This window comes from Bison bison, unplaced genomic scaffold (assembly GCF_000754665.1).
Source record: "Bison bison bison isolate TAMUID 2011002044 unplaced genomic scaffold, Bison_UMD1.0 scf7180017864456, whole genome shotgun sequence".
NCBI lineage: Eukaryota > Metazoa > Chordata > Mammalia > Artiodactyla > Bovidae > Bison > Bison bison.
The window spans coordinates 25,908,850-25,922,173 of NW_011495018.1; the positions used below are offsets into that span (position 1 = coordinate 25,908,850).

The 13,324-nt window shown below is 48.2% G+C and overlaps 1 protein-coding gene across 1 annotated transcript in view; it reads right to left on the minus strand.

The window, feature by feature from the left end:
* Positions 1 to 13,318, minus strand: part of SORCS3 (sortilin-related VPS10 domain containing receptor 3) — a 640,372-nt gene extending 627,054 nt beyond the window's left edge. Inside the window, exon 1 of the mRNA XM_010859391.1 lies at positions 12,852 to 13,318. Coding sequence (XP_010857693.1) covers positions 12,852 to 12,881 — 30 coding nt within the window. The 5' untranslated portion in view covers positions 12,882 to 13,318. The remainder of the gene's footprint in view (positions 1 to 12,851) is intronic.
* Between the last annotated feature and the right edge of the window lie 6 nt (positions 13,319 to 13,324).

Sequence of the window (13,324 nt, forward strand, 5' to 3'; positions counted from 1 at the left end):
TGCAAAGAGCCGATTCCTTAGAAAAGACCCTGATGCTGGGAAAGACTGAAAGCAGGAAGATAAGGGGATGACAGAGGATGAGGTGGTTGGATGGCATCACCGACTCAATGGACATGAGTTTGAGCAAGCTCCAAATGATGGTGAAGGACATGGAAGTGTGGCATGCTGCCGTCCATGGGGTCACAAAAAGTCAGACAGGACTGAGCAAGTGAACAAAAACAACAACAAAATATTAACGTGCCTGTGAAGGAGACTCATTTGAAAAGACCCTGATGCTGGGAAAGATTGAAGGCGGGAGGAGAAGGGGATGACAAAGGATGAGATGGCTGGATGGCATCACCGACTCAATGGACATGAGTTTGAGTAAACTCTGGGAGTTGGTGATAGACAGGGAGGCCTGGCATGCTGCAGTCCATGGGGTCACAAAGAGTCGGACACAACTGAGCAATTGAACTGAACTGAACTGAAGGGGTTCCTGGAGGAGCTTAGCATATGAATTGGTATACTAAGTAAAGCAGATTGCCCTCCCAGCGAGGGTGGGCCTCATTCAACCCCCTCTAGGCCTGAATAGAATGAAAAGGCTGAGTAAGAAGAGATTCTTTCTCCTTGTCTGTCTTTAATTTGGGACACCAGCCTCCTCCTGCCTTCAGACATGGACTCAGATGGGAATTACAGGATCAGCTCTCCTAGATTTCCAGCTGCTAATGCTGGCTGTGGACTCTCATCTTCCATGACAGTATCAGCCAATTCCTTACTTAAATCTCTCAGATATATATACAAATATATAAAAAGGTTTACTTTGAGAGAGATAATATATCCTATTGGTTCTGTTTCACTGAAGACCCAGGCTAACACACTCAGAAATAACTAAAGGTATTAGTTCCTTTTCCTCCAGAAACATACTCTGAAACAAAGCCTTGAGTTCAAGCACAGTTGACCCTTGAACAATATAGGTTTTAACAGCATGGGTTCACTTATACTTGGATTTTTCTCAGTAAACATACACTACAGGATCTGTGTGCTTGGTTGAATCCACAGACATGGAGTTTTGAATACCAGAGGGACAACTGTAAAGTTATACATAGATTTGTAACTGCATGGAGAGCCATGCTCCTAATCCCCACATTACTGAAGGGTCAAATGTAACTTATTTGGGAGGTGATCCGAGGAAATACTGATTGAGCTAGAGACAGCAGAGCGCAATGGGAAGGTTGCCAATAAAAGGCAAGTAAATTACCACCTCGAGCATCTGGCACTTAATCCCAGTGATGGCTTCTGGGAGATAGTGTAGGAAACAAGCGTCAGAGTTACCCCACCACAAAGGGAAAGGGAGCTGGGGTATTTATCCACCAACTTCCAGTAGTCATTATCAGGTGGCTGCCCCCTACTTCTGGAGAAGGCAATGGCACCCCACTCCAGTACTCTTGCCTGGAAAATCCCATGGACAGAGGAGCCTGGTAGGCTGCAGCCCATGGGGTCGCTAAGAGTCAGACACAACTGAGTGACTTCACTTTCACCTTTCGCTTTCATGCATTGGAGAAGGAAATGGCAACCCCCTCCAGTGTTCTTGCCTGGAGAATCCCAGGGATGGGGGAGCCTGATGGGCTGCCGTCTATGGGGTTGCACAGAGTCGGACACGACTGAAGTGACTTAGCAGCAGCAGCAGCTCCCTACTTCTTGATAGAAATCAACCCCCTGCTTCCAACCTGGGCCTGTGTGATCGAAGCTCCAGGCAGCACACAGTCCCTGGTGCTGGTGGTCAGAAGTCAGTCCCATTCGCAGACCAATGGCAGGTGCAGAGAGCAGGGTACCAACAGATCTGCTACAAAAGGACAGACACTCAATCCACCCCATCTCCTGCCTAAGTGATAATGAGAGCTAACATCTTTAACCAGTGTAATATCTATAACACTACCCCTTCACAGTATTACCTATAAGATTCACAACATCCCTATAAGTTCAGGATTATCCCCATCTTACAGCCAGTGAAACTAAGGTTCAGAGACTTACTTGGAATCACTGCTGCTTGGGTACCTTCTCATAAGAGGAAAAAAAAAAATCTAAGTTTTGAGAAATCGTCCAGTGAAAAGTTTTCTTTCAAGCATGAATAACATTGAAAACAACATAGTGATGTAAGTAACTCTTTTGCCTCTAAAGATTCTTTCTTCTACCTGCCACTAGCCTAGAACACAAGCTTCTCTGCATCTCCAGTACCACCGCCTCCAAATTGTAACAAGCTCCCTCCATACGTGTAATCACATTCAGATACAGCAGCTTGAGTACTGCAAAAAAAAAAAAAAATGTTCAACTCTGTAATTGTTCTCCATTTCCCACTGAGAACAGATTCTAAAAGGAAAAAGTTCATTTCTTATGCAGCAGTGTGATCTTTAACCTGATTCTAACCATCTGGAAGAAAAACCGCCTCCCTTACCATAGACGCCAAGAAGGCTTTAAGAGGACTGAGTCAGGTGTGTGGGGCCTGACAACCAGGGGGAGAGGACTGTGATGGCCTCAGGGGGTAGATCCTGTGCCTGGAGGCAGCAAGAAGAAATCAGACTCTTCCCTATTCCCAAGACAGTCATTCTTTACCCAGGTAGTTTTACGTATTTAAGAATTGATTCATGTCATTCAGCTCAGTAAGCTTCTATTAACTGACCACCATACACAAGAAAGTGAGGGGCACCAAGTCAGAAAATGCAGAAGAGATGGGGGAACCAAGCCTGAGCATCACTTCTGGATTAATTTATATCTAGAGTTTTAGTTGAGTCATTTATGGGTTGAATGGACTGCAGAATGGATACATTTTACAAAACATCCATACCCTTTTTTCTGCAGGAAGGGACTGAATGATCAGCCCCCCAGGACTCAATTCCTTGGTTGGTAATGAAATGTTTATCTACGGGTCAAGCCCTCCCACAATGAACTCGCAGGTTACTACGGCTCTTCCTCACTCCTTTGAAACAATTCCTCATGCAGTATTTGTTTTATTATTTCATTCTACTTATTTTCACTTCTTTCCCAGGGCAACACTCCCTCTAGTGTCTGTGTAGGGATCTCAGGTCCCATTCCTGCTGCACAGGGTACAGACAAAAAAGGGAATTCAAGCCTGCACCTTGATCGGTGTGGATCACCACAAACTATTCATGGGTTTGGCCAATATGATAATTCTGAGAAAGAAGCTACAGATATTCTGCAACAAGTTCCAGCCACAGATAGTCCCATCTCATGCCAGGCACAGAGCAGAGATAGGAGAAGACAGAGAGGAAAAACAAACCCAGAGCATCAAGGTCCACCCCATGACTTGGATGGAATGAGTGGCACTCTAGACTCTCCTTGTCTGCCAGTTCCAGTAGTCCTGCGTCCTCTTTTCTTAAAGCTACACGTTTCACTCACTTCCTTCAGGAAGTCTTCCATGATTAGCTGCAAGGTACAATCATGGATGCCCAAGCCAAGAGAAGCTACTCTGCATCTTTCTGGATGCCTTTCTCAAAACTCCACTCAATGAAAGCCCTGAAATAAATGTTCTACTTGTTAGTTATCTATTAGTGCAATCGTTAAGTTGACCCTACCCATCTGATTCCAATCATTTCTAAGAAAATTCTGAGTATGAGCTTCAAGCAGCCAAGTCCTCAGCCAGTCACACTCTCTCTCTCTCTCTCTCTCTCTCTCTCTCTCTCTCACTGTCTCCTTCAGTATGACACAGAAGGCAGATAACACTGACTTGTCTGAGTCGGGACGTGGACTAGGGCTGGCAGTTGAACAAGTGCCTCACTGAGAACTAGGTTCTAGCCGAGGCTTAGGGATAAGCTCACTGGGAACTGGGCATCTACCTCCTTTCTCTGCTTCCATGTTTCCTTCTGAAAATGAAGAGAAAGCCCCATCCAATATAAGAGTAACAATTAAACCAATTAAATATCTGGAGGACTAACTACAGGTCAGGTGCTTCTTTTCAACACTTTGCTAAGCACAGCATCTTATTTAATTCTTAAAACAGCCCACTGTGAGAGGTACTATTTTATCACTCCTTCTATGGATTTAACAAATAGACAAGAGAGGGTGACAACTTAACATCACACAGCTATTAAGAGACAGAGGTAGACAGCCCAACTTAAAAATGGGCAAAACTGAACAGACATTTCTTCAAAGAAGACAGACAGATGGCTAATGGGCACATGAAAAGATGCTCAACACCGCTAATTATCAGGGAAATGCAAATCAAAACTGCAGTGAGATATCACCTCGCACCTATCAGAAAGCCTATCATCAAAAAGAACAGAAATAGGTGTTGGCAATATGTGAAGAAAAGGGGCTCCTCTTACACTTCTGGTGGGAATGTACATCGGTACAGCCGCTCCAGAAAACAACACGGAGGTTTCTCAAAAAACTGAAAATAGAACCATCTTCTGACCCAACAGTTCCACTCGTGGGCATATATCAAAAGCCAAACAAAAAATTAATTCAAAAAGATACATGCACTCCAATGTCCATAGCAGCATTATTTACAATTGCTAAGAAGTGGAAGCAGCCTAACTGTTCATCAGCAGATGAATGGATAAAGAACAGGTGATGGTGGTGTGTGTCTGTGTGTGTATATACACGATGGAATACTACTCAGCCATAAAAAAGAAGGAAATTTTGCCATTTGCAGAAACAGAGGTGGACTTAGAGGGCATTATGCTGAACAAAATAAGTCAGAGAAAGACTAATAGTGTATGATGTCACTTATATGTAGGATTTTAAAATATATAAAAAAAATAAAAATATATAATAAACTAGTAACTCTAACAAAAAAGAACCAGACTCACAGATACAGAGAGCAAACAAGTGGCTACCAATAAGGAGAGGGAAGTGGGAAGGAGGAGGATAGGGGTAGGGGAGTAAGAGAGACAAGCTATTAGATATAAAATAAGCTATAAGGATATACTATACAACACAGGGAAGATAGCCAATATTTTATAATAACTATAAATGGAAAGTAACCTTTAAAAATTGTGAATCACTATATTGTATACCTGTAACTTATATAATACTGTACAGCAACTTTAGACTAATTTTTAAAGAGAGTAAGTTAAACTTAACCCAAGAAAGAGAGAGAAACAAAGACAGGATTCAAAGCTAGGCATCTGGCTTCAGAGCTTATGCTCCTGTTTCCTATATGGCTGTTTCTTGCTCCTAGTTTATTTCTATTCCTAGTATATACTGAAAAGTATAATCTTGACTGCATTCATGATGAAAACTCTCAAGTATGCATTCACACAAGTCACACAGTCATATCCAGGCTAAATAACCTACAACCTAACAGGAGCCTTGGGATCCTATATAACTATGGTCAGCTTTTCCCCTAAGGTAGGTTTCTTCCAGCACAGGTCACGTACCAGGCCCCTGCTTACCAAAGGGCACAGATTTGGTCACCAACAGCCCTGAACAGCTGGCCCTACTGTGCTCCGGGTCCTCTCACCCCAACCTAGTAGGGATGGTTTCCTCTGCTCCCCAGCAAGGAGTTCATACCAGGAAGCTACTTGTGCAATCCTGAAGTTCTCAGACTCCATTACTTTTTGGAAATTTACTATAGCACATTCATTAGCATACTATAAAGAACAGCATCTCCATAAATAATTAAACCCAAACTACACTGATCAAAACAAACGAGCAAAATGTTCCTGGTGATGCAACCAGACTTGGTTCACTCACTAACTCAAATGATGCGGTGTCTCACAAGAGGTCCCCATTAACAATGGTTAGTAAGACACAGACTTCCCAGTAAGGAGCTGGTCCTTACTGTCTGCAGTCACTGCGGTGGGTAGGCAGGGTGGCCACAGGATACAGCCAGGGAGCAAGAGGGAGGAATCTATTCCTCAGTCTCTCCGGCTAGCCTTGTGTGTACTCATCCTACACCTCACTCTATCCAACCTATAAAATGGGCAGCACCCTACCTCACTTGAGTGAATATAACAGAAAATGGTCTGTAAAAGCAAAAAACAAAAAAAAAAAAAAAAGAGAGAGAGAGAGAGAAGCAGGAGTGTGCAGAGGACAGCTATAGAAGGAAAGACCAGGAGAGAGTCCACCCTGTAGGGTGCCACGTTTCTATCTGAGCCTCATACCCTTCATCTCTCTGCTGAATGATGTGATGAAGACCGTTCCCAAGAGCACAGCCAGCCTTGACATCCTGTTGATCTAAGGTGCCCACAGCACCTCCTCTGAGCTCACAGCCTGAAACGATCACTTGACAAATAATCAAACATCACCCCGTGGCATCTGTCTTGTTGCCATGTGTTATTAAACTTTACAGAAGAGCAGCCTCATACCCAAAGCATATTAGAAGGACCCTGAGGCAAATGCCGTCTTATCCTTCTTTGTCTCTCCATCACAGTCCTACCAACTCCTCAGTCCCCAGAACCATGCCACACTCCCAGTGAACACTAGGCAAATGGTTGACTATCTTACGTGAGTCCATCTGATCTCTCAAGTACATACAGAAAAAGCCAGGATTGTTGACTAGTACCTATTTCCATCCTCTCATTAAGTGGGGTAGAGACGTCTCTACATCTTCTGTTAAAAGTCATATATAAAATAATAAACCAAGTGCGTAAACTCAGCACTGTTAAGAAACAGTGTCAGCTGTCCTCCCCGACCAGCTAGGGCACTGTCCAGTTCCCAGGGTCAGTTCAGCAAGTACAGACTGAGCTATGTGCCAAGCACTGGACCACAAAGAACACGTGAGAAAAGCAGAACTCACAGTAGGTGTGGGACGTGGGGTGCTGCAGCAAGTATTTCAGCCCTCATCCCTCACCTTCGAAACACTCATAAAATAACCAAGTGATAACCTAAACATAATCAAGAGTGTGGTACACTCTGTAAATCCTATAAACAGGAAAATAAATGAACCTAGGAAAGGTTCTAATCATGTTTGGATCTTAAACTGAACCATAAGTAATGTGTGTGTCTCCATAGAGGAAGAGGGGTATCCTGAGTGGAGAAGACCTCAAGAGCAAAGGTTTGGAGTGAAGAAGGGGATGGGGACAATGAAGCACTGCCTTGCTAGAGTGAAGGGGTCTATCAGGGAACAGTCAGATGCAGAGCTGAAGAAGCAGGCCCAGGACGTATGCAGTGAGGGGCCTTGAAAGCCAGGCTAAAGGACTTTAAATTCAAATTCAAGAAGCTAAAGGCTCTCAAGCTAGAATGGAGACCTACTGGATGAAATGCTTCTGGATACAGCAGCTGTCAAGTTATGAACAACCTGAGAAAATTATTGCTATCCCAAGGGACAAGGATTTCCAATTCCTTCATAGCCTCTGCTCAGTGAGACTTGGGACTCACTCAGTCACTGACTTAGTCAAACCCAGTTGAGTTTCTCTACTGCACACAAGGCAGAGATCTCTTGTCTCCACTCTCTACCAATGAAGTCAGGGCAGCATCCAGACCTTTCAGTAACCCACCACCCAGAGGAATGACCAAGGTTAGCTGAAGGCCATCTATCCCACAGTACCAGTGATACTTACCCAAAGTGGCCCACCAGGCACTGGCATGCTACACTTTCCAACTTCACAAGACCGCTTCCCCCCAGACTTGCTGCAAACTAATCCTCTGACATCTTCTCATAAGGAAGTGTCTCAAGCCAGCCAGGAGCTTCCCTGGTGGCTCAGATGGTAAAGTCTACCTGCAACGCGGGAGACCCGGATTCGACCCCTGGATAGGGAAGATCCCCTGGAGAAGAAAATGGCAACCCAATCCAGTAATCTTGTTTGGAAAATTCCAAGGATGGAGGAGCTTGGTGGGCTACAGTCCATGGGATCACAAAGAATCAGACACGACTGAGCAACTAACACTTCAAGTGAGCCAAGAGGTCAAAGGAAGCAGGAAATCAACAGTTAAATCAAGCCCCCAGGCCCTGGAGTACCTGGCCTTGGATAAACCCTTCAGACACAACCTCCTATTTCAGCATCCAGCTTTGTCACACCTCTCTGCGCCCTGTAGGATGACTCAGGGCCCACAGAGAATCCAGTTCCAAAGTCCCCCCAGTTACAGTAAGAGATTTACCCAGCCAGAGGAAGAAGCAGTTCTCCCTTCTGCCCCCTGAGCCTTCTTGTCACCATCCCCTCCCCTTAAATCCAACATAATCAGAGAAGCCACTTCCTGTGTGCCTTCTCTGCCAACTACAAAGCGAGTTCCAACCGCTGCATTTCTGCAATCATTAAATCAGGCCTCCCAATTAAGGAGTTTGCAACTTCTGCTCACCTTGGAAATCACTGCAGGATCTGAGAAGCAAATCATGCCCTGTAACCAACCAACTGGGCCATCAGAGAAAACGCAGAGCAGACAAACAGCCTGTGTGTGGCCACTCCACTCCCCCCTCCCGCCCCCAGGCTGACAGTAAGTGACCGGGAGCAATTAGTGCTGCTCTGTCCCCCTGCATTTCTCAGCTCTGTCTCCACTGAGATGGCTTCCCTTGTAATATTAATTAAAAACAGATTCTTTTTGGCAAACCCCTGAAGAATGGCTCCAGTGGCAGGCTTCTTTATTAAGCCTCTGAGAAGACAAAATGCATTAAGATATTGTGACACGGGTACGGTGAGCGGGGACGAGAAGGCTAGACATCCCAGCCAAAAGCTATTTGAAAAATCTGTTTGGGAGCCACAATTAGATGCTCCAGTGAGTGAGACACAATTAATCTGATCAAATCTGTCACTATTTTGCACATTAGGAGTAAATATTTTAGAGCATTGTCCAGCTGAATTAGTTAAGAGCACGAAACCATGCCTGGGAGCATCTGGGTGTTCCACCTGCTGGTGTGCTCAGGGCAGGATAGGGACCTCAAGTTATCAGCATCTTCTCGTTTTTCTTCACCAAGGTGCAGCATTGGGCACACGAATTAAAGACTATCTGGCAAGGCATCCCAACCAGACACACTGCAGGGCAGCACACTGACTGAACCGCAGGAAAGGCATGGGGATCAATTTACGGGAGGAGGCAGCATTCTCGCATCTCAGCACCATGAACAAATGAGGGATTCCCCCATCAAGGCTTTATAATGCTCAGGGGGCCTGGAAAGTGCGCTGTTGTCTTCACAGCCTCCCAATCTCCAGAGTCATTTGCCAACTCACTAACCAAGCAGGAAGGCGTATTTCTTCTTTCAAAAGAGAAGGGCAGGCTGATGTGATTTTCTGTATCCCTGTAAGCCCCAGGGTCTGGACTCCCTCTGGGTGTTTGTGAAACACTTTCTAGCCCATTAATCACCAGAATCCCAGCTGGAGACAACCAAAGAGAAAGGCAAATCATTCTTCCAGAGTACAGGCTTCAAGCCCAAGCTCACTCTCCTCTCCCCTCCGCCGAAATACGTGGCAGGACAAGAAAGGCCAGAGGGGAACCCAGACTCCATTTCCTCCTGACTCAGACCTGCTGGGCACTTCCTCTGTTGCCCACCAAGTCTTGCCAGCCCCTCCTGGGACCAAAGTGAATATGTGACTCAAGCCTGGAATGAGACTCTCAGCCCCTGGGCACATGCTGGGCACGCGGGGAAGGGAGTGGAGACCTTTCACTTGCATATCCATCTCCTCATGTGCGTGCATATGTGCTCAGTTGCTTCAGTCTTGTCTGACTCTCTGCAACCCTGTGGACTGTAGCCCACCAGGCTCCTCTGTCCATGGGATTCTCCAGGCAAGGATATTGGAGTGGGTTGCCATGCCCTCCTCCAGGGGACCTTCCCAACCCAAGGACTTAACCCACATCTCCTGCGTCTCCTGCACTGCAGGCAGATTCCTTACTCATTGAGCGACCTGGGAAGCCCCATCTCCTCATGCTGCTGCTGCTGCTGCTAAGTCGCTTCAGTCGTGTCCGACTCTGTGCGACCCCATGGACTGCAGCCTACCAGGCTCCTCCGTCCATGGGATTTTCCAGGCAAGAGTACTGGAGTGGGGTGCCATCGCCTTCTCCGCCATCTCCTCATGCCTGACCACAAATGGCCACAGTAGAGTTCAATTTTCAGATATATGGAGTAACTGGAAACTCTCCTCCAAAAGGAACTCACAGGAGGAATGTGGTTCACCAGAGGCAGTTGAGGGAGACCAGCAAACCCCACACTGTGTTAACTGGTGGCCTTCCTGGAGAAGGACATAGTTAACACTCAAGTCAGAAGGGAAGATGGAACTTTCTTTTCGTGCCAAAAGAGCTTGAAACAAAGATCCATGTTCTCTGTCTTGAGGACTTCTCCAACCAATGATGAAGGGACCTTCCAGAAGGAACATCCTCTCCATCACTCTTTACCCTGGCTTTTTTTTTTTTTTTTTTTTCCTAACAGCACCTTCTTTTGCTGACCTCAGGAAAGGAGGAGGGGAGAAAGCAATTGATTAGATTTAAAAAAAAGAAAGAAAGAAAGAAACTGATTGGGTAATGTTGCAGAAACTGGTTTTCTAGCTACTCCCCGCCAGGGGTTGTTTCCTTAAAGTCTCCCAGAGGCAGGGCTGGGTTAGCTTGTTTGCTCATTTTCCTCAGGGCAAAACAGACTGACCCTTGAGGAAGGCTTTTCCACTGGAAGTGCCTGTGAAGCATGGTCTAAAGAGGCAGTCCTTCTCTGGAGCAGAGAGAGGAGACACATGGGGTCCCCACACTCACCTGTGCTGCCATGTCCTTTGCTCAGACAGTAAGTCTGGCCAGGAGCACAACCAATGAACCCCTGAGGCGGTATTCCTAGACTGCCCAAATCTCATCGCTGTCGCTAAGAACTCCAAGGCCAACTGGTCCGCTCCTCAGGCCCTTTGGACTCATCTTTTTAACTGGAGAGCCATTTCCCAGGGCTAGACTTGCCCCCTCACTTCCTCTGCTGTACAACTTCCTTGAAGATGGTCAGAGAAGGCCATGCACATGTAACTACTATCTGCAGAAAGCATGCTCCAACGTCCCATCTTCAGGGAATTTATCAACACACAGAAATCATCCTTAAAAGCAGAAACATAAAAGAACTCTTTCGACAGAGTGAATTTATATCGTCCCAGTGTGGCACGCTAAAATCGAAGGACATCACCACCTCCTCCTCCTCCTCCTCCTCCTCCTCCTCCTCCTAGGGATACATTTGCTTCCACACATCCAGTCCATCCTCCTCACTGAGTAAGAACATGAACAAAATAACCCACATACACGCGATTGCTCATTCTCAAACCAAGAGAAGTTGAGAATCAAAAACCCTGCTGTCAGAGAATTACAAGTCGCCCTGTCTCTCTCTCCACCTCCCCCTGCCACACACACTCACAATCCTCCCAGCACCTGTAAGTCCTCGATCACCCATCCCTCCTACCTGTCCACCCCCTAAGCCCAGAGCTGACCACTCTGAAGGTGTGGGGGGCCCTCGCTGAGATGAAGCCACCACCGCGCTGCTGAGGAGCTGCTCTGCCCAAATGCTTCCAACCCAGGTTGGGCTGCCTGCTTGGTGCTGTATGTCTATAAGAATCAGGAAATCTGTGCTCGGTATGCACTCCTTGCTTTCCTGTTACTCACTAGTCACCCCTGCGACACCCCCCAGGCGCCGTTAAAATAAGGCGAGAATTTCCTAGGGAAATCTTTAATGTCAGTCACGAAGAGAAATACAAAGGGAGTGGAGGCGGTGCTTTCCCATCGAGTGAGTTCCCCAAAGCTGCAGGTAGGGACATCCACCATCCTCCAGATTCTGCCCAGAGCCCCGGTTCTGATTTGATGCTATAAGCCAAAGACGAGGAAAGGGTTTTTGCAGGATTGGCTGAAGTTGGGCCCGAGGAAGGCAGGGGAGTGGGGTAAATGGTCGGAGCCATCCCGCAGGGTTCCTGGGCTGGACTGCTAGCGCTGGCGGCCAGCTGGGGGCGGGGTGGGGAGCCCCTCCGGGCACGCGCTGAGGGCTGCAGCAGCTGCAGGGGCAGACTGTATTCTGCGCCCTAAGGCCCGCCGCGGGCGCCCGGAGCGTCTGGAGCCGCCGGAGTGGACTCCAGGGCGCCACCTGTCGGTACAGCAACTTCCCAGGGTAACCTGGCAGCCGAGAGAAAGGCGTGGAGAGGCGCGTAGAAAGCCCGGGGAGGCAACTCGACTCGGCCAGTGTGCAGTGGCAGGACGCAGCAGCAGGGGCGACTATGTGCTCAGTGACTTATGTGTGCTTCTGCTTGCGTGAGAACAAGGGGTGCGGGACGGGTGTTGAATTTCACTTCACACTTTAAACTTTTTTTTCCCTGCCTCTCCTATAGCTTTGCAGGGCAGCTGCCTGGGTTTTGAAGGGGAAAGCTGATGTCCAGAAAGGCCCAGACTTGGGCCAACTTGGCCCAGCCTCCCGCTAAGACTGGAACAAAGTGTGCCTGGGGCCCAGGGCAGCATCCTAAGTGGGGCGGGCAGGAGTAGTCTGAATGGCACCATCTCCTGGTTCTTTCCTGTGGTTGGAGGAGAGAGGGGAACCCCGGGCAGTCGCAGGAGTCAGCCAGCCTGTCCAGCGGTTCTTTCCCCAAATCAGTATACTTCCCCGCCCAAAAATTCACGCGCACACCCACACCTCACAGGACAACTGATTCCCCAAGCCGAGCACCAGAGAAAGTGATCACTGATCCCGATAAGGCACCTCTTTTCCCCTCTTCCCTCCAGACAGCCCCAATCTTAGAGTCTTGGAAGGGTCTTAGGTAAACAAATTCACACAGTCTTACAACAAACTCCGCTAACCTGTTGGGGGCGTGGGGAAAGCGGGATGCACCAGACTAAAAGTCGAGGAGCCCCCTGCTCCTGCCTTCACCTCAACCCAGGGCAACTATCTGCCCCTCCTTCCAGCCCCCCCTACCCCACCTCAGCCCACCCCCCATTTTCCTTTGCTGTCGGGAGACAGTGAGCTCCGCAGCCGGGTGGATACTCACACTGCTGTTGTGTCCCGACCAGTGCACCATGGCTTGGTTGTGAGCCGAGTCCCCGGTCAGCGCGAACGAGGTGCTGGGTAACCGGAGCTCTTCAGCCGCTGAACCCGCGGTCCGTGGTGCCTTCACCTCCTCCCGGAGACCCTTGGCCAGAGGGCGGCTTCCTTTGGAACCATCGGCTAAGACAGTAGCCCGGGCATCCCCGTGTTCCAGGGCACTGGGGGGCTGCGCCCGACGACTCCTCCTCACGCCGCTAGGCTTGCCAGGAGTCGAGATGCCCGGTCCCCACCGCGAGCTTGCTGGAGACAGCCCTCCGGCTTCTCTTTGCTTCTTTCCGCCGCTGCCACTGCTTGGCTGGGGCAGCGGCTCTGGTCCCGGCCAGCGCTCCAGTGCGGCGCCTCTCCGTACAGTCGCCAGCTCCTCCGGCCACTGGCTTGCCACTGCCAGCGGTGAGAGACGAGGCAGCGCGGGGGACC